The sequence below is a fragment of the Periplaneta americana genome, chromosome 3 (assembly GCF_040183065.1).
Source record: "Periplaneta americana isolate PAMFEO1 chromosome 3, P.americana_PAMFEO1_priV1, whole genome shotgun sequence".
Taxonomy (NCBI): Eukaryota; Metazoa; Arthropoda; class Insecta; order Blattodea; family Blattidae; genus Periplaneta; species Periplaneta americana.
The window spans coordinates 41,467,288-41,490,761 of record NC_091119.1 but is presented as its reverse complement, the minus strand read 5'-3'; the positions used below and the strand labels follow the sequence as shown (position 1 = coordinate 41,490,761).

Genomic DNA, 23,474 nt, shown 5'->3' with positions numbered 1-23,474 from the left:
TTGCTGTTGGGTATGTCACGAAACCGGATTGAGAACTGGAGATTGCGAAGACCACATTGTTGAAAAGTGTCTACTGATGACATGATCTCCAAAGGTCCTTATAATTAATTGTTTTTCAAGGATGTTTCTTTAAGGGATCTGACCTCACAATCGAAAATAAACCTGATTGAGATCTGGAGATCGCAAAGATCATATTATTGAAAAGTTACTGATTACAAGATCACCAAAGATCCCTATAATTAACTGTTTTTCAGGAATGTAGATATGTGTAAGGTGTGGAGATCGAAGACCATACTGTTGAAAAGTATCTATTGATGACAAGATCACCAAATACCCGCGTAATTAATTTTTGTAAGGGATGTAAATATGTGGCGAAAAGTTATCTTGCATGAAGATTGTGTTTTTCACGTCGTGATTCCTTAATCTAGTGGTGACGAAACTTTGTAGCATTCTGTAGTAGCACTATTCAGTTTATATGACGTTCTCTGTTATTCTGTTGTTGTCTTCTTCGAAGAATTATAAATTTTGAAGTGAAGCCATACTATACAGTGATTCTAAAATCACGAAAAGCTTGTCGAATTAAGAAGTGGGGATCATTTGAGATCAGATTCTGCAGTTACGTGTGTTAACTTCATTATTCTTACATCAGTACTTATAAAATCGTTAAAGTTTTAATAAACAAAATGGTAGATATGGAAATGCAAAAGTAACAATTAAAAAATCCCGTTGCTTGCCAGATACAGTGATGTTTTTTTATACCTTCTTGAAATATTGCAATATTCGTAACTCTTTACAACATTATAAGTGACTTTTGAGTGACTTTATACTTGGAAGTTCAGATAATGAAGTTAGACTCAGTTGAAGGATCGTGATAAGAACCCAGCCCTGCCTCTCCGCTAGAGTTTTAATTCCCCTCTGCTCCAGTGAAATTTCCCTCGCCACTCGAATTCCAAGAGTTCATAAACTCGCGTTCGTTGAGATTAGGAAAAGTAGGTGGCACTTCCTCTCTGTCAACCTCTCTCTCGCTCTCTCTGAGTCTCTGTGTAGGGTTGCTGAATGCTCTGGACTGTAGAGGAAAGATAAATGCTGTTATGTCACTTCTTTATCTTCTTCTCCTCCTTCTCCCCGTAGTTGGGATACAACTAAAAGTTACTCTAATTATGCAACGTGTAAGACAGGAGGCGAGATGTCGCGCATGCGCAGATGTGCAACATGGCTTCCGTTTGTCGTGCATCTGCTGCATTGCCGAGTTTCTCCTCCCGTTCTTAATCTGGTTTTAAATATGCATTAAGATAAAAACAAGCAACACTCAACACTGACTCTGTTTTAATTGAGGTTTATAAATACTTTATAATCAATAGTTATTGCAAGGATGTTTGGAGCTGTTTTGCAGATCAATAAAGATGGGATTCTGGATGTAACAACAATGAACCATAATCATTTGTCGTCTTTTGTTCATTACGTACATTCTCGCTACATTTCACAACTTTACTTTTAATTGTGTCAAAAGTTAATATTGAACACGTTACATTATATTTTAGAATAAATAGTGAACCTTTATGTTGTGCAAAATAAGAGAACTCAATGAACATTTTATTTTTCAGAAATAGTGTAACAATAAAAATGGTAAGAACAGACCTCAATTTTAGTAATGATATCAATCTTAACATTTTAATTTTGGTCTGTTATGATTACCGTTTCGAAGCACGCTTTCTCAGATAATTTATTTTGTTCTGTGCTTCACATTTAATCATTATGTCCGTGTGATCACTTTATTTGACTCTGAATACCCTGGTCTAGTTCATAAGAATCATAAAACAAGAAAACTATTTGCCTCTGACAGTTTAATATTTAATTATGTTAAGCAAGAACAAACCGTTCTATGGAACACCTTTATACGAAAATCAGAAGATACTTTCACTGTTCGTCAGCACGAGGATAGCAATCATGCCTATCCACGATCTCTCTCATAGCCATTACTCGAAAATAAGTTCTAATCATGTTATACTAACCATAGACGGTTCCCCACTTATCTAATAATATCATCGTTCTCTTTCAGCGAAGGTTCAATTATATTAGAGTCACAAAAAATGAGTCAATTGATTCAGTCTCCTAAATTGAGACCATTCATATTGCCTATGGTTTTACCCTGGTTTCTCTCAGACGTTGAGCTTTACAAGAAATAGTCCACGGACTATTACCTATCCTATAGGGTAAAGATTGGTAATATTGTGATATGAGTAATATTGTGATAGTTCTTTTTGAGAATTTATTACAGTTTTACTGAGCGAGACGAAGATTGTTTTTTGTGTCAAAGTATTAAGGGAATGTTCGTGGACAAGTTGCTGCACAAAATCGGTCCTCCTCTCGCTCAGTAAAATTGTAATAACTTCTCAAAAAGAACCATCACAATATTATTCCTATCACAGTTTACCAACCTTTACCCTATACTTGCGAAGTATGTATTTAATGAGACTAACGTCAGTTTTAATGAGAAATGTGTTGAAGTTTAGGAAAAATTGAGAGTTTGAAACAGAGATCCTGACGAGCATCTTTTTTTGAGTTGTGAAACAAGCAATGCATCCTTGAATAACGATCTGTCTGATAAAACATTGCACTCACACTCTTTCTTTCAACTATTGTTGTTGTTCTTCATTTGTCTTCAATAACAGGAAGGGATAGAAGTAAGTAAAGCTTGGTTGGTCTCTTGTAGTAGCTTCGTTACATCACCACTTGGAAGCCAGAGGACAGCAGCTTCAGTCATGTGGGTCAATCCACTGACACAGATTTTCAAGCTCCTGCGAAAACTGTCACGGACTGATACAATTAATACGCACTGTAGACTTTCATTTCAGTCTGTTATGGATCTATTGTCCAGATTGTACTTCGATCAAAGTCAAAATTAACACAAGGTGGGGTTTGACATCTACATTTTGTAGAATCTGCATCAAAATCAAGACTGGACTTCACATTAACAACATTGTGAAGAATAATTTGTGTTATCGAATGTATAGATTTAATTTTTCTGATGTTTCGGACCTGCTCAATAGTTTCACTCTCAGAGTAGTACAGTTCGAGACTTGGGAGGGCTCACACACTTTGTTTTGTCTGTTATACTTGGCTCATTCAAACAACGGGCAAAGGGATTCAGCGAGCTTTTCAAGTCTCTAGAGATACGACTCTGATTAACCTTGAAGGTAATTCCGAAATTATGGAGAAATAGATTTCAGTAAAACGCTGGGAGGCCCAAAATCTTTCTCCAAAATCTATGTGTCTTGAAAGACTTGAATTTCAAACGGACAATTATCCATCTCCTAGATAGTAGAAGCACCCTTTAATATTCCGATAACTAACGCTTGAATGTTTTTCTGCTAACTTCCAGATTATTTTATTCAAAACTGAAAATATATTCAGTACACAAATTCCCCTTGAGTTCCTCTTTCACTGGTCTTATTAACGAGACCGTGGGGACGATAGGATCCTCAGCTGCTGTCCCCTGACTGCATGACATTGAGGTTAGGTTCACAGGTTGTGTTTGGCTACTGGCTGTGACGTAGTGGCCTATGTAGAGTGGTTGCTTCTTACAGGGTGGCAGGACCTGCGCTAGTTTAGACTGAGCTTGCGTCAACTACGAATTTATAAGATGAAAATTTATTCCGAGCCAGGATCAAACAGTGAATTTTACACTGTATGTGTACTTCAGTTCCTTATTAAATTATATTTTTAGTGTCTTTATAGTTTACATAACAACTTTTACAAAAATGCCAAAAAAAAAAAGATAAATATCTTGTTTGATGCAGTAGTCTCACCTGTGAGATTTTTCTGAAAGCTTGATATGAAAGGAAAATACATTGTCCTGCATTAATATTGTTTTCCGTAACATAACTTCCAAATACAGTGCTATGATTTCTTGCTCCATGCGGCCAGTATGCAGAGCCATATTCCCGGGAGTGCTGAACACATTATCCCGAAAAATACAACAGACATAGGATGTATTATCAGTACTTAACTGTAGTTATTTCTTGAAATACTGACCATTTAACGTACGCATTCTTGACAGCTTCATTAAATAGTGTCGTTCACACGACAAAGTTCATAATTTGAAATTTATGTTACCACCCTACAAATATTATCTTCATACATCTTGATTACACAACTTTTAACACTGTATCACTTCGGAATATGTATTATATGACTTATTATATAACAAAAGTAGACAACAAACACACATTCAAAGTATACAGAAAACCCACAACAACAACACACATACACAACACATCCAACCATCCAACACAACACAAACAAGCTGCATTCCGAACAATGGTACACAGACTACTCAACATACCAATGATCCAACATGATTACAACGAAGATCTAAACACAATCAAACACATAGCACAAGAAAACGGATACAACCCTAACATAATAGACAACATAATACGTAAGACAAAACACAATCACAAAAAAACATAAGAATACAACACAAGCACAAGTACATCACACTAACATACGAAAACAAAAACACACACAAGATTGAAAACTCATTCAAGAAAGTAAATTACAACATCACATACAGAACAAATGATACTCTACGAAAACATCTCAACACACAAACAACACAAACAAACAAATACAACCACACAGGCGTATACAAACTCAAATATAACACTTGCAACAACTTCTGCATAGGATAGACAGGCAGATCATTTCAAACACGTAACAAAGAACACATCACAGCCATAACAAAATTACAAAACACTTCCACATATGCAGAACACATCACAAATGCTAACTACACCTACAGAGACATTAACACAGACATGGAAATACTACACATCCAACCAAAAAGCCAGAAACTAAACACACTAGAACAATACGAAATATAGAGACACATAAAAACACACCCCAATGAATTCTCAACACACAACTCAATTTCAGAACACACACACACTCTTTGACTCCACATTACACCACACGAACACACCCTCACAGGAAACAAAACAAGAGGCGCCAAGACCAACAACGACCAGTTCTGAGGATGACCCATAATAGGTCGAAACATGTAAACCAGGTACGATAGAATTTAACACAAGAAAGTCATATAATACATATTCCGAATATTATCTTCATTTTACGTCCAATGTGTGAGGACTGATTTTCTAAAACGTGTCTTTTCGGTTTCTCCACAAATAAAATTCGCGGGAAGTGAAGTCGGGGAGGTGAACCGTCATAATAATCGAACTCTATCTTCAATCACAGTTCTTAAATAATTTATTTAAGCCGAGATTATACGGGAAATGACGGAATCTTGTAGGAAGACGTAGTACCATGAACCAGGAGTAACACTCAACCTATTCAAACGATCACGGTTGAGCTGGAGTATAGTCTCTGCCTATTTCCTTCAATGAAATTGTCGTACCTTCGGCTTGTCATACAGACGGTCCGGGTTCGAATCCCTGTGAAATCTTGTGGCTGAGAAAGTAACAGTTAGGTTTTTTCTCAAGGTTCTCGCATTTCTCCATGGTAGGCAAATACATCATTGTGTCAACTCAAGATTTCCATATCATTAACTATTCATACCATTCTCTGATCTCCGGCAGACGAAGCGCATACAGGTCCTGTTATAGACACGAATGGTGGGGTTACCTGCTCGCAATCTAAATATACAGCGAACTCTATCGAAATTATTTGGGGTTAAGAATGCGCTTAGCTGCGAGGTTAGTACACATATCAGGGATAGTTTTCATGCTGTAAGACCAGGTACCAAAATAAATAAATAAATAGCTCTGCTTACATGTCGCACGGAACCTCTTAGCAGCCGGACATCAAGAAAAAAATATCAATGTATTTCTCGCTATAAAAGTAATAAATTGTAGTTGTATTCTAAATTGTTCATTAAATTGGCTTTAATTTTCATAATATTAATCAGCACTTCTTATAATTGTTTTAAAATCCACTAATTTAGAGTAAACTGGATGATGTTAAAATAGGAAAACATATTTGAATGCTTTGTTAACAGAAAGTTCCTCCTTACTTTAATGAACTACAATTTTCAGACCAGCATATCATTTATCCCTCTCTGTTCTTTAAAAGAAGCATACGAATATTTATGCAACTTTATCAGGAAAAATTAACAGAGTATTTACAAATGTAGTTTACAGAATGATAAATATCATCTCAAAAAATAACTCACATTACATTGTTTTACTTAAATTTCGTTTCAGAGATGAACGTAGCCTATATTTAAAAAATGATTAATATGCACTTCACAATCGAATGATTCATAGAATTGCAGAAAAATCTAAGAAATTCACATTTGATTGTCACAGGTAACATCCTGATCGTTATAAGAAATCATTGCATATTATTATGTATTTATTCACACAGAGAACATTCAGATCGAAGGAATTACTTTAAAAATGCATTTTTGTTACATATTTAAGGAACTCATTATTTTTAAGAATAGAAGATCTTAGGCAGATCGATTCGTTCACTAAACATTTTTAAGATATCTGACAAAGTGAAAGAATAGGTTACTGTAGATGAATTGAACATAAATATCGGATACGAATTTCAAATATTTAACTTAAAACATAATATAACTTAAAATAACTTGCGTTTGCACATACCAATACAGTGAATGAAAAGTTTTAAGCTCCCTCAATAGTTTAAAAACTGTAAACCACTTAGACCGGCAGCATACTGTATCGGACATTCTGTCTCGGACAGGACGGTTTTGTCTCGAACCGCTTGGTATGACATTGTTACACGCATTTTTATGAGGCTGCAGTATACTGTATCGAACATTTTGTCTCGGCCAGGACGGTTTTGTCTCGAACCGCTTGGTATGACATAGATTACACGCATTCTTATGAGACTGCAGGATATTGCATCGAACATTCTGTCTCAGACAGGACGGTTTTGTCTCGAACCGCTTGGTATGACATTGTTACACGCATTTTTATGAGGCTGCAGTATACTGTATCGAACATTTTGTCTCGGACAGGACGGTTTTGTCTCGAACCGCTTGGTATGACATTGTTACACGCATTTTTATGAGGCTGCAGTATACTGTATCGAACATTTTGTCTCGGACAGGACGGTTTTGTCTCGAACCGCTTGGTATGACATAGATTACACGCATTCTTATGAGACTGCAGGATATTGCATCGAACATTCTCTCTCAGACAGGGCGGTTTTGTCTCGAGCCACTTGGTATGACATTGTTACACGCATTTTTATGAGGCTGCAGTATACTGTATCGAACATTTTGTCTCGGACAGGACGGTTTTGTCTCGAACCGCTTGGTATGACATAGATTACACGCATTCTTATGAGACTGCAGGATATTGCATCGAACATTCTCTCTCAGACAGGACGGTTTTGTCTCGAGCCACTTGGTATGACATTGTTACACGCATTTTTATGAGGCTGCAGTATACTGTATCGAACATTTTGTCTCGGACAGGACGGTTTTGTCTCGAACCGCTTGGTATGACATAGATTACACGCATTCTTATGAGACTGCAGGTTATTGCATCGAACATTCTGTCTCAGACAGGACGGTTTTGTCTCGAACCGCTTGGTGTGACATTGTTACACGCATTTTTATGAGGCTGCAGTATACTGTATCGAACATTTTGTCTCGGACAGGACGGTTTTGTCTCGGAGCGTCCGATTATATACGCATTCTTACGAGGCTGTAGCAAACTGTGTCGTATATTCTTCCCAGGACATTCGTCCAATACAGTATGCTGCAGTCTCAAAAGAATGCGTGTAATCACCGTCACTTCGAACTGTCCGAGACAAAACTGTCCTTTCCATGAGAATGTCTGATGCAGTATGCTGCCGGCCTTAGAAAAGAAACATAAATCTTACAAATAAATAGCTGTATTAAACAAATTTCAACTGCTACAAATAATATCTATTGTATGAAGGATGATGATGATATAACTAGCGTGGGTCCTGAATGCCTTTTGTAAATACACTATTTAACCACCATAGAAAAATGTTGTGTTGTGATAGTCGTTCTGTGGCTGTTACGAAACATTGACATGTGTAAATGCGTTCGATTTATTTGGCTGTCTGAATATAATTATACATATTGTTCTGTACTAGTTCTTCCAAACAAATGTTACCATAATATGAGTAGTTAGATTGCATTTTAAAATTAACTATTAAATACCTATTTCAAATATAAATCTTAAGCATGGCATGTCCCAAAATATCGGCTTCTGCAATATCTAGAAACACAGACACTAACACTGTCGGACATACGACGGAGCTTGTTCCTTGGTTTTTGAAATTGGCAATATAATTCGGACCAGCAAAATGCATAGTTATTTAATTTTATTCACACTGAATTAATAGCATAGGCTTCCAAACGCAACAACTAGACAGCATTGAATCAGCAGAAACTTTCGATCACTAACAGTTGCAAGAATTTAGTTGTTAGTCATGGCACTCAGTTACTAAACATATGATACTATATAGATTTTCAAAAGTAAAAGGTTTTAAAACTTTTCGTATGTTCGTTAATGTTTATGAAGTCTTCAAAATGCGGACACTGCTCCTTTGCTGAAAAAATGTTGTTACGCATATAAGCATTCAGATGTCACACAAGTGTGTGTTTTTTTTAAATACAGTTATTTTTAATTTGTTGTTAATTTGTACGAAAAATTACTAAATATGGCAAACATACAGAAAATTTTCAAAAATAATTTTTCCTTAAAATTAGTCTTTAATATGTGGACAGCATATTGCATACCGTTCACTGCATAATTGTATTACGATTATTTTTAGTTTTGTAATATTCGTATTGATATTAAAACTATCGATTTCAGAGAGTTATTAATGTGGAAAATAAATTAATGTTTATTGATTATGTATACAGGGTGGAACATAAGATATTACATTAATTGAGGGCTTTGCCGGAAGGAAGGCGGATAGACCTATACGCCCTTCTTCGGGAAAACGATTTAAAATGTAGTGAATAATTCGCTAATTATAGTAGCGAAATTTTGTTTTGATTGTACTGTACATACCTGCAGGACAGGGCTGCGTGCGTGTATAACATTTTATTCAGGTGCGTTTTAAAATCTTAGATTGCACGTATCTCAATTCGTCATATTGACGTATACGCCCTTTTTCCGGCAAACCCCTCAATTGTAGGATGTCATTCCTTAAAATATAACGAACAAAAAAGTCTAATATCATTTTGCTCGTTTTTGCGAGGTTTTTGAAGAAATAATACTTTTATGCCGACATTTCGATCGCGAATTTTACGAATACTGTTTAAAATACGCTGTACGTTCAACTGCACACTAATGCAATGTAAACATCACAACAGCTGATCAGTTGCGAGTACTACGCAAACGGTCTGCTGTCTCGACAGCGATGCCAGATTTTTAGACCTTCTGTACGCGACTCGACATTCAATGTTTCCAATGTTTCTTCAATCGATTAATTCGTTATCTGTGAATTTTCTAAATAAAATACTGCTGCAACATGAACACAATAAACGTTCTCTTCGTTGTTATACAAGAAATTAAACAGTATTCGTAAAATTCGCGATCGAAATGCCGGCATAAAAGTCTTATTTCTTCAGAAACCTCGCAAAAACGAGCAAAATGGTATTAGACTTTTTTGTTCGTTATATTTTAAGGAATCACATCCTACAATTAATGTACTACCTTATGTTCCACCCTCTATAACCACACATTCATAAAAATAAACACTTCTGCATACAAAATAATAAGAGATGTAGTGAACTGTCCGTCGTTTCACGAATAATTTTGAAGGTACGAAAGATCTCTATCCCGCCACCAAACTCTCTAACCTTATCATCGGTTTAACTGTCACCAGATCTGTCACAGACTTCGACTTATCTTTGTCGCTTTGCTATTTCCTGGTAATTTGAAACTACTCTTGCCAGCATTAACAAATCGACAATTGAAGGGTTCAAAGCCATAGCGGGCCAAGCGACATTTATTAAAAACGGAGAAAGCAAGGGTTAAAGTTAAGTAAATACCATAATTTAATGAAGATTGACATGTCATTTAGTTTTAATGTGCATACTTCATCTTACTTGCTGTATGTTTCGTTAAATTATGGTAATCACTTAATTTTAACTCTTGTTTTCTCCGATTTTAATAAATGGCGCTTGGCCCGCTATGGCTCAGAACCCTTCAATTACGATATCTGTATAAAATTACTGAAATTAAAGTATGGTGGTTTGCATCTATGTACAAAAACTTCAGAGTCATTTCATTCATTGTAGGTATGACCTATTATATGGATTACCTATAAAAATTGAATATTTACTAAATATTCTTAAAAATGCTGCCAAGTAAAAGCAAACGTTTATTCAGTAACAATAATTACTTACACTAATAATATTAATACTGTTTTAAACGACAATTATGTGCTTACATTGAAACATCTCGTGTTTTTTCCTAAGGAGACAGTGTCAAAATTTTCAGCATTAAAGTTAACGAATATATGAGCAGTTTAAATTATCTGTTACTTTAGAAAAATTGTCATATTTATAAATTAGTTGTAACTAGCAATTAGACGCTGCTAATATTCATTATAAACTCATGTTAATGTATTATACAGCCTCTTGTGTTGCCAGTTGTATTGAACTGTTCATTCCACCAACTCTAGGGCGCTACGAAGCTCACCAAGGACGACATCGAGAGAGTGTTTTCTCTTTACGACAGGGTAAGTATTGTTTTTTTTTTATTCAATATGATATAAAGTGTGCAGATGAAGGAAAAAATAAATTCAAGTGATTATGAAAGGTTACTTTCCATCTACACTGCAAAGAGAAATAATCGTAATCAATATTCCCTCTATAGTGCGCGAGGGCGTAATTTTTATTTATTTATTTACTAGCTGAAAGTACCCGGCGTTGCCCGGGTTTTCCTTTCTGCTTCTGTTTTCAAATGAACTGTTTGTTAAATTTTCGAAAATTTCGGAAACCCAACTATAGACGACCAAAACGAATTGTTTTACTAAGCATTCCTCGCACATAAAGATGAATCTTTACTTAACTTCACTTACATGAATTAATACTCCTTAGCCAAATGCCTGCCAGGTTTAACTAAATTTAAAACAATTGTAGATCAGGCACCGAAAAGAAAATATTTCATCATGTGCCTGACGTTCAACTTTGTCTTAAATTTATATATTTATTTGTTTTGTTTATTTATCTCTGCCGGTCAGTTACCGCTAAATTTCAAGTGCTTTATCTTAGTCGTGGCTGTCAGCGTATTAAACACCATTAATTTTTCTGCTGTCTCCTTTCCTCCCCGCCACAAATGTGACGTTGTACAGAGGCAGAGAAAAAATAATTATAAGATCTGTACATTTAACTGAAGCTGTGCTGACATACATTTCACGTAATTTCATATCTATGTGTGCTTTCACTTGAACTTCAGAGACAGCTGAAGGTAATTAGAGAATTCCCTCGTTCCCAGTCTGAATCGTTGGGGTGCCATCGTGAGCCTAAATTTATCTACCGGTCGTACCAAAGAATCAATATATACTGTACGTATGTAATTCAATTTATATTTTTTACCCTTTGACAGCTGTACGCCCACTTATATCATACCAGGGCTTTTTAAAATATGACTTAAGATATAATATCTAACAAATTTAGAACATATTAAATATATTGCTTTTTATTTTATATACAGAATGCAGATAGAGTATAATTTTGCAAGAAGTCATTGTTCAGCATAAATAATAATATTCTGAAAGACATCCTATGTTATAGAAAATGAAGTCACCGTTCTTTCCACAAATCTTGACATACTACACTGGCAACCTGATTACACAGATAAAATTTCGCAATAACACGTTATTGGACATGGGCAATAATATTTTGAAAGATATATATTTTAGAATTAAGTAGTATATCGAAATGATAGCCGTCCAAATCTTGGATTTAAAATATCGGCATCCCAATCAATTCAAATGAAAAAAAAAATAAAGAAAATGTAAATTAATGTCTTATTTTCAGTGGGCTTACGTATATTCACATACTACATTAGGAACATGACAGAAGTCTCATTGATATGCATACAATTCGTTTTCCCGTCTTTTGTTTAAATATGTATATATGTTTAGGTGTGCTCACTTGAAAGCAAGTTACGCAATTATTGACAATATGAAAAACACGGAGATTTAAGTGAATGTCTGCAAATTTGAGCGACTATCCTTGAGCTTTATTTTACTACGGTCATTACGAATGCTAGTTGCACTGAAATGGCAGTTGCTTAAAATCGAATGGCATGTTACTGGCTATCATAAGAATATGTGGGATAAAAACATCTTTTCCTTTCCTTTTGCCAGTTAATACTGTCACTTCTATTACGTTTGGCATGAGTTTTTTCACACCAATTCCTGTTCCATTGCATAGTTCTTGTGGATAAATATTTCGCAATAGTACTATTGGTGATTCAATATTAAGTATTAAATTATGTGTTGGCAATCCTTGTGATTTCAAAGAATTTAAGAATTCAGTTTGATAAAACACAGTCTGCTCACTATCTACAACTGTCTCGAGAAACACATAATACGGTTCTGGACTGCATAAAGATACTTACTGCATGAATAAATTGTCTAGATTTTGGCCTTCATGATGTATCTACAATGTTATTTTATATCGTTTTGCTTTTTCCATGGCCTCATGAAAGTCGATGTTGAATACAACAGACAATAATAAAGAACAATTGACTATAAAAGATTGCATTTTAGTATTATACATGAATGTTTGATAGTATTTATTTTTTTTTTTTACTTTTTTAATCAATTTAACGTCCATTTTAACAATTTTAATATAGCCTATGTTCTCCTGGTTATGAAGGTTAAATGTGTAAACTTTGGTACATATTGATCAAAGCGTGTAGATTTGTATAGGGAACATACATACATACATACATACATACATACATACATACATACATACATACATACATACATACATACATACATACATACATACATACATACATACATACATACCCACATTCACTTTTATATATTAGATTTATGTATTTATTTATTTACTTATTTATTTAGTTTGTTTATTTGTTTGTTTATTTATATACTTATTTATTTATTTAGTTTGTTTATTTGTTTGTTTATTTATTATTTATTTACTTATTTATTTATTTACTTATTTATTTAGTTTATTTGTTTATTTATTTATTTATTTATTTAACTTATTTATTTATTTACTTATTTACTTATTTATATATTTACTTATTTATTTATTTTGCTTACTTTATTTATTTATTTATTTATTTATTTATTTATTTATTTATTTATTTATTTATTTATTTATTTATTTATTTATTTGCTAATAATTGTAACAAAATATAATATAAACAGAAAAAACTTTAGCTCACCCCTGAAAGAGTAGAACTTGTGCTCAGGGGCGGATTCCTGAATTGAAATTAAGTAGTATATGATAAAATTTGTCTTATGTCTGCTACACAATAAGAATATGTAAATTTAAATTTACAATTTTTCATTATTTATAAAATTCATACCTAACTTTTTTAGTTTAATACTAGAGATTAGAATTGACAGGATTAGGATATTTAAATATAAATTTGTTATATATTCTTGCGGTTTTCGATTTTTATGTATGAATTTTATTAATACAATATAATAAATTTGTCTTATTTTAAGAACATTGAAGTCTAAAATCAATTTGTGAAATGGAAAACCAATAGGTTTATGAAGACATATTTTAATTATTTTCTCCTGTAATAAATAAAAATACTCCCCTCAGCACTGAATTGTTGCCTCTTAGCTGAAATTTTGTTTTCGAAAATTTGTTGAAAGCATTTTTAAAGTATCTCGCACCTTTTAGGCCGAGTAAAAATTTTCTACTCTGAAGTAGTAGTATAAGGAACGTTGATTATTATAATCCTATTAAACGATCTAGTGAATATCATGATTGTCTGTAATGCTATCGTAAGACTCATAAGAGTCTGAACACAAGAATTTATAGATATAGTGCGTCCACACAGAAGTTTAACATTTGACGTTAATATTTTGTTCAGTGTTAATATTAGTGCGTTAATTTATTTTATGCTCGACCATGCCGAAATGTAGTAATTATACACCTGGTAGCAGCCCTTTAATGGACCTCATTAAAGTACACCTATTCATTAAAGTTCAGGTGTTCCACCAATCAGAAAATACCATTGTAGCAATATGAAAACGCAAGTATCGATTATTCTCGGATATGCAATCGAAAGACAACTAGCGCGAGATTAAACAATATTAAACTCAGTCGAAAAAAATAACACACAAATTAACATCAATTCACCGTCATCTTCCAGACTTTCACAAAGGACATTCCCGCAAATTCATTTCACCAATTGCCGGAAAAAATCAATATGGTCGAGCATAAAAAGTCGTATGAAACTTGACTGTAATGGTAATTAAGACCCTCGTAATTACTACCATTATAGCCTCGTTGCATAATGTACTATAATGTTATACTTACGTTTACCTGCACCGATTAAATCAACATCCTAATCATTATGCATTAAATTTTCTGGATAATAGTCAAACAATAAGAAGACTTAAAAGGACCAATGCTCTTGACCTTCCATTCATTTTTACTACAACTATTTGAAACAATTTTATTTTTCTTTTGGAGTGTTGTTATGGGATAACATCTCCACTCATGTCATATTCTTTTATAATATTTACTTATTGTCTATTGAAAACAGATTGTAAATGTGGAATAAGTGTTAAATAAAAAAAATACTTACGTCACGATCTTCATAATATGTATCTACGGACTGACCGTCTGACCGACAAGATTAATCCAACAAACGTGAGCAATACAGGGAGAAAGTGAAATAGCCTTGCAGATTTCCAGAGCGAATAGCTCATGTTATATGTAACAAAAAAATATAATATATTGTTGGAAAGTTTATAGTTTTTCAGAAAAAAAAAGTTTTTCCCAAATGTTTAACAATTATTGCAAGTAAGATCGTGATTTTTATCCATATTGATAGGAAATCTAATAAAGAATAATTTATCCCTCTGGCGTATTTCAATAACTTGCACGGTTTTCGTGTAAATTTAATTTTAAAAATCTCTAAATTCAAGCCATTGCACAATGCGAGCAAGTGGCAACGTTTTTTGCAGAGAACAGCTTACCTACCAGAGTGCTGCATTGGAGTTAAATCGCTCGCTTGAACTCGGTCGAATGTCGCACCCTCGAGTGAGATAAGATCGGTCGTGATATGCTCGTAATAAATAGAAGCACAGTACAAGGTCATCTCACCGACATGTCTTATCTTGTATGGAAGGCGACAGATAAGATACACATATGTTTTGCTCACACTGTAAAAATAAGGCTTTATTTTCTGCGTTTATGACAAACGCTTAATGGAACAGTCAATGGAACGTACCAAAACAGTAACATGAAGTTATAAATAAAATAGTATGAAAAACTTCGATATACAGTTATTATTGCTAATTAATAATTATTCAATATTTGATTTACCACATATATAATATTATAGGTCTATACATAGTGTTCCGCCTATATACTGCGAAAATGTAGAAACGTTTTACAAAATATTATTGATATAGCAGTAGATTACTAACAATATTAGTACAGAGATAACGTCACAGAAAATTTAATAAAACGAATAATCATGCTGCACAACTGTTACAGACGCAAAGATTGATACACTAATTATTAGAGATTATTATTATTACTAGAAAACTTGATACGGTTCTTGCAATATAGTGATTGTGTTCTCCGTTTATAATAATTACATTTACATCCAATAGCATCTATCAGATGTGGCAAAAAGAAAATCACTCCTTTTTTTTGGGGGGGGGGACTTTTACCTACAATATTTATATTACATTTTAAAGGAAGTTTTGTAGTAGTTGTACTATGGAAAGGTTAGTTAAACACTGCAAAGTTTTGAAATGATAAACATCTATGATGTTACTACACAGTTCATCACTGTAACAAGAACGAATGTCTAACGCTCGGCTTATACCGTTCGAGGATTTATCGCTCGCGACAATTTTACCCATCATGCATGTGCGCTACCTATCGGATTATGCTATGAACTACTTGGCGCTCGAGCGAAAACGTCCGATGCAGACCTCTGTCACCTACCTAGACACACGAATTCATTGACCTCTTACATCTGTATCACGAGTAGTGTGTGTTAGCAATGATGTTGCCGGACTGCTTTAATCACAAAACATAATATAGGTTTTCTATTCATTTACGAGTACCCTATCGTCCCTTTCAATCTGCAAGGTTATTTCACTTACATCTTGTATAACTAATATAATATCGTGTTGATCTAAATGAGGGAAATTCTGTGTGGGAAAAAAAAAAAAAAAAAAAAAAAAAAAAAAAAAAAAAAAAAAAAAAAAAAAACGAACTCGAATCTCAAAATCTCTAGATAATAGAGATTGCATTTACAACATCCAAGAGTGTGTGGTCGGGTATACAGGGTGTTTCATGATTACATGTACAAAAAGCAGGGGTGACTAGAGGACAATGAAACACGGCAAAAAGTTCTAATAAACACAGGTCCGAAAATCAGTTGAATCGGGTTTTTGAGAAACCACTTAGGCCTAAGTCACGAAATAAAAAGTTTTTGGAAAACACAAAAAACTGTTTAAAAGAAATGCATGAGTTAAGAATTGGAATATTTGAAATGAGAAATTTTGGAAAGAAACAGAACGAATAATTCTGTATGCAAAATAATATTTAAAAATAGAATATTTATGTTTGAAAATGTTTGACTTGTGGAGTTTCTCAAAATCTGGTAAAGATTTAACAGAACAATCTATTTCATTAAATAATTGGAAATTTTGCTCAAAAATAGGCTAACACGAATTTGATTCCTAAAACCGATCTTTAGAAGATTGGTCTTCTTATTGGAGCTCGTGGTGTGATTCCCAAGTTCTTTGAAAGCTTCAGGAAGACTTTTGAACTACCACAGACACTTACTGCTGACATCATAACTTCAGTTTTGAAACGCTCTTGCCAAATTCTGAGTCATCATATTCACTCTGTTTAATTTTTTTTATTCACTTTATATTCATATATGTTTATTTTAATTTTCTTTATACAAAATTTATATAAACATTTAATATTATAAAATTCATGTAGGAGAGTATACTGAGTCCTTCTGGGCTACCTCCAATGGAAGGCAGTTATTATCTTATCTTCTAGAGTGTTTCTTTATAATTCTCATGTACTCATGAACTCTGTCCGACAAATGTCGAAAATGTTTGTTGGGCGTTTTTCAGTTCTCAAAGTTCTTAATCATCCTGCAGTGTTTAATCTTGTTAGAAAATTTAGAGAGATTGAAAATGTATACTCCTTAACACGGAAATTTGTCGCTATTCGGAGAACAAATCTCAGCTCGGGAATCACCGTGTGCGCTGTGTTTACAAGCGTGCATTTTACATAGAGAGATTTGAAGCCCGGCCTTTGTAACGAGGAGAGCTCTATCGCTAAGCCATAAAGGCTTCGTAAGGAATATGCCGTTTCGTGACGTATAAATACGTCGCTGCTACGACCTTGCTTCATCCTCGGACCTCGATGCGTAATATTTCCCCGTATGAATCTCACGTTAAACCGAATGACAGACAAATTCACGCTACAGGAGAGCGATCATTTTCCGTGTCAAAGGGTGTAAAAGACAAAAGCGCAGGGTGAGGTGTAAATACTTTTTATCACCTAAGCAACCTTGAATGATGTAACATTATAATGTGTAGAAGGTTTTTAAATAAAATTGTGTATTTTATTTTTATTTTTGGTGTAATAACAGTTAGTGGTAATGATGAGTGACTGTCCAAGAGATTATTTTGCGACTATTTTTGGGACCGCACGACGAGAGCTGGTAGCGCAGCTGCCGGTAGTAAAATAATGAAGACTTGAAGTAAATAATGATCTAAGTGCCATTTTCAAACTTTTGAGGAAAATAATAATAATAATAATAATAATAATAATAATAATTATTATTATTATTATTATTATTATTATTATTATTATTATTATTATTATTATTATTATTATTATTTAATCTGGCAGAGCTAATGCCAGTAGGCCTTCTCTTCCGCCCAGCCAGACTCTAATTCTAATGGAATACAATTGGTTACATAGTTATTACATTAATATCTAGACCATAAAACAACATGAAAGTAAATAATGAAACTTGGATAAGTAATGTTAGTGTGACAATAATAAACATTGTTAAGAAATAGTGATAATAATAATAATAATAATAATAATAATAATAGTAATAATAATAATAATAATAATAACAATAATAATGATAATAATAATGAGATAATTTAAATATTTAATCTGTGATATATATATATATATATATATATATATATATATATATATAACCATTAAACATTGAGAAATCTGAAAGAGCTATTATTGTTAACAAGAATTGTTAGAAAAGTATTTCGTTAGCCTATTCTTAAATTGGTTTGATGTCTGACAGTCCCTGACATTACTCGGTAGGGAATTCCAAAGTCGAGGAACAGCCACAGTGAAAGAAGATGAATATGAGGATGTTCGGTGGGAGGGAATGGATAATATTGAGGAGTGTTGTGATCGTGTGTCTAGGTTATGATGGGTGGATACATTTCGAAAACGAGACGCAAGAGAGACAGGAGTTGAGAAATGCAATATGTGAAAGAGAAGGGAAAGACAGTGGAAAATAGGCCTATACCTTGAAGGTATTGGCACATAAACGTCTCACCATCTATGAAAGTCTATATTATGTCATGTCATGTGTTCCGCTCCGTGGCGTAGTGGTCTAAGGCATACTGACTAGGACTCGCGTTACGGAATGCGCGCTGGTTCGAGTTCGCATGGGGGAAGAAATTTTCTCATGAAATTTCGGCCACTGTATGGGACCGGTGTTCGCCCAGCATCATGATGGACTTGGCGAGCTACGAGAGGTAGCGAAATTCGATTACGAAATCCAGCTATAACGTCTGGGGGGGGGGGATCATCGTGCCAACCACATCCATTCTCATTGGATGATCGTCCACCTCTGCTTCGATATGTGGGCATGGGTGAGCAGTCGGCTGGTCGGTCTGGGCTCTTAAAAGCTGTATGCTACGTATTATTATTATTATTATTATTATTATTATTATTATTATTATTATTATCATTATTATTATTATTATTATTATCATTCCATTATGTCATGTTATATGACGTTACGTTACGTTATGACCAGACAGCGAAATTAAGTATTGTCCGATGAAACGGGTTCGCTGTTGCTTTGCTATAGGTATGGGTTTGAAACCTATTTTATCATTATTTTGAATCCTAATACGTAATACAGGGTTAATTTTTCACGTAAAAATCTTTTCCAATTTATACGAAATTATTGTGACTATCTTGCAACTAATTAGCACTGAAACTAGAAATATAATATTTTTATCACGATTTTTTTCGAAATTAATGCAAAATTCTGTGATCTCTAGCCCATGAAGTTAGTTATTCGTCTACTGCAACACACAACAAATAAACAACTGCGGTGACACCGTCTTACAAACTAAGACACAGTAGTTCAACGGGGCACGACCCACGCCTCCTTCTATTGTACACAATAGAGGGACTTGAACACAGTTAACCTGAAACCACCTGTCTCTCTCCCATCGGGCACTAAACTTCGCTGCCTTGATATGACTAGGGCCGTGACATCGGAATATTTGTATTAGTCTGAGGTGAACATAAGACGCCGGTCAGAATGTAGTCAGCGTTTCAAGTACAGGCAGCGGAAGCGAATTTGACACACCTAAGCAAGCACGTTCCGTGTTTTGTATACGATTATTGCGTGTTATAAAATCAAGACAATACAATCATTTTATGTAAGGATTAATATCGGAAAGGTCTAAAATGCTGGTGAGGTTGAGAATAATTGTTGGAAATCATACTTAAATTGTCACAAAGTGGTAAATATGTCTGAAAAGATGTTTTTTTTTTATTTAGAGTTTTTGCATTATAGTTTTAGAATGCCGAAAACGTATATGGTGTACAATTTTGCTTTCCCTATATTTAACTGTTACATTAATTTATTTATTGCATAAATTTCGTACCTTACTTTTCTTGCATGTCGTTCGTTTAGTTTCGGTTCCTGCTGCAATAAACAACAACAACAACATTCATTTTCAAAGTTTCAAATGAAAATGACCGCTGAGTGTCGGATAGTATAACCTTGTATGCGGAAAAACTGCGTTCAACATCGGCTGAAACCAAGGGCGCATATGTAAAATGTTTCACATGATCAATTTCATTTCTACATCAAGTTTATAATAATCGCACTTATCATCTGATAAAACTTTTGCAATTTTGCATAATGAATTGAAACCACCGTTTTTTTTTGTATTACTGTGTGATGTAGAAATGAAATTGATAATATGAAATATTTTACATATGCGCCCTTGGTTTCAACCGATGTAGAACGCAGTTTTTCCGCATACAAGGTTACACTATCCGACACTCAGCGGTCATTTTCATTTGAAACTTTTAAAATGAATGTTGTTGTTGTTTATTGCAGCAGGAACCGAAACTAAACGAACAACATGTAAGAAAAGCAAGGTACGAAATTTATGCGATAAATAAATTAATGTAACAGTTAAATATACCTAGAAAAAGCAAAATCGTACTCCATATACGTTTTCGGCTTTCTAAAACTGCAATGCAGAACTCTAAATATTAAAAAAAAAGAAACATCTTTTCGGACTTATGTTTTACCACATTTGTGAAATTTAAGTATGATTCCCAACAATTATTCTCAACCTCACCAGCATTTTAGACCTTTCCGATATTAACCCTTATATACAATTATTGTATTGTCTAGATTTTATAATACGCAATAATAGTATACAAAACACGGAACGTGCTTTCTTAGGCATGTGTCAAATTCGCTTCCGCTGCCTGTACTTGAAACACGTCGACTACATTCTGTCCGGCGTCGTATGTTCACCTCAGACTAATACAAATATACCGATGTCACGATCCTAGTTATGACATATTGTTATTGCAGTAAAAACGAAATTTTCAAGAAAATGACACTTAGATTCTCATTTACATCAAGTCTTCAAATGTTCCATTTATCGGTAAGATTCTAAATATGAACAATGTATAATGAGTAACAATTTGTTCGAAGTGTACCATAATGTGTGTAGATTTAATGATTGACTTAATAATAATTTGTGTTTTTTCTAGCTTCACTACAGGCCTTTTCAACTTCGAATTGATAAATGATACCTACTACACTACGTATCAGTACAGATGTTATTGTCATTGTCGATTCTTTCTGTTGAACATGACTCTCTTATTAAATTAAATTAGGTACTCCTGTTATAGATAAGTTTATATCGAAAATTACATGGCATTATAGAACTGCATTGCAGAACCAGTCGAAGAAATATTTTGCCACATTCTATGGCAATAATTTAATTAGCTTAAAATTGTGTGTTTCTTCTCTTTGAGGAACTTTCGACCAGGTCTTGCAGCTGAGTTCGTCTATTTACAAAAGTTGTTCAGTTCATGTGAAAACAGCAGTGTCTAAACCAGCTTTTGCAAAGTGTGGCGCATGACAGGTTAACTTCTGAGGCAGAAAATAAAACATGCTAGGGAAATTTAATTATAGTTTGTGAAGACAACTTCAGCACACAAAATAAAACCAGGAAACTCTACCTTACGTGCTCCAATATTATGTAATATAACTGTAGGTACGACCAAGTCTTCTCCTCGCCTTCATGAGTGTGAATTGCTCCAACAAATGCAACTACAGTATAATTGAATTAAGTAATATGATGAGATTGTTCAATACAGCCTACTCAGTGACGTTTAGGTGAAGATAATTAACTCTGTTTTAGGTGTAAATGTCATGTTTATAAAAGGTTATATATTATATTATATTATATTATATTATATTATATTATATTATATTATATTATATTATATTATATTATATTATATTATATTATATTATATTATGTAGCTAATCGGCGATGTATGCAATGGAGGGGGAAAGAAACTGACCATCCTAGCCATTATCTCCTGGCCTAGTTGCCTTATTGATATCACTTGTGAGATTCAGCCTGTCTTCGGACAGTTGACACAACAACAACATATATTATATTATATTATATTATATTATATTATATTATATTATATTATATTATATTATATTAGTCCACGCCTGTGGAGTAACGGTCAGCGCGTCTGGCCGCGAAACCAGGTGGCCCGGGTTTGATTCCTGGTCGGGGCAAGTTACCTGGTTGAAGTTTTTCCGGGGTTTTCCCTCAACCAAATATGAGCAAATGCTGGGTAACTTTCGGTGCTGGACCCCGAACTCATTTCACCGTCATTATCACCTTCATATCATACAGACGCTAAATAACCTGAGAAGTTGATATAGCGTCGTAAAATAACCTAATATTATATTATATTATATTGTATTATATTATATTATATTATATTATATTATATTATATTATATTATATTATATTATATTATATTACATTGCATTACACTAATATTATATTATATTATATTACATTACATTACATTACCTTACATTATATTATATTATATTATATTATATTATATTATATTATATTATATTATTATAATTACATTACATTACATTACATTACATTACATTACATTACTTACTTACTTACTTACTGGCTTTTAATGAACCCGGAGGTTCATTGCCACCCTCACATAGCCCGCCATTGGTCCCTATCCTGGGCAAGATTAATCCAGTCTCTATCATCATATCCCAACATTACATTACATTACATTATTATAATATCATGTCATGTTACATTATATTGCATTATATTGTATTGCATTGTATGGTACTGTATTGTATTGTATTACATTATATTATTAGTGTATTTTAATTTAAAGATTGGTGTAAACATTTATTTTTAACATTTTAGGATAACAACGGTACGATAGAGAATGAAGAACTCAGGGGCTTTCTGAAAGATTTACTGGAATTGGTTAAAAAGGTGAGCGCTCATCATTTGTCCTGTTATCTTATTTGAACTTTTTCATTGGTGGTAATAAAAAGTTAAGTCACGACGTACCGAATATTAGCTCTATTTTAGTCTTCAGGTGAATAAAATATGCAGTAAGAATAGTATACTATTCGTTAAAGTCGCTACAAACCCAACGAGTAAGACACACTATCTACCAAAAAGTAATTGGGCACTGTTTTTGCCCCTTTAGAACCTCGAGGTACCACCTCTTGTTGCTATAACAGCAGCCACCCTATCAGGCATGTTCTCCACTAGTTTGTGTAGGATATCCACTGGAATGCGTCGCCATTCCTCTTGCAACATGGCACTCAGTTGGACAATGGAAGTTGGCCGCATCTCCCAAGACCTCAATCACTGGTCC

General features: G+C 33.8%; 1 protein-coding gene across 2 annotated transcripts in view; it reads left to right on the top strand.

The window, feature by feature from the left end:
• Cbp53E (Calbindin 53E) overlaps window positions 1-23,474 on the top strand; it is an 886,322-nt gene that overhangs the window by 843,182 nt on the left and 19,666 nt on the right. For both annotated transcript variants that reach the window (XM_069820369.1, XM_069820368.1), the window contains 2 exons: window positions 10,666-10,722; window positions 23,012-23,083. In XM_069820369.1, the coding sequence (XP_069676470.1) occupies window positions 10,666-10,722; window positions 23,012-23,083 (129 nt within the window). The remainder of the gene's footprint in view (window positions 1-10,665; window positions 10,723-23,011; window positions 23,084-23,474) is intronic.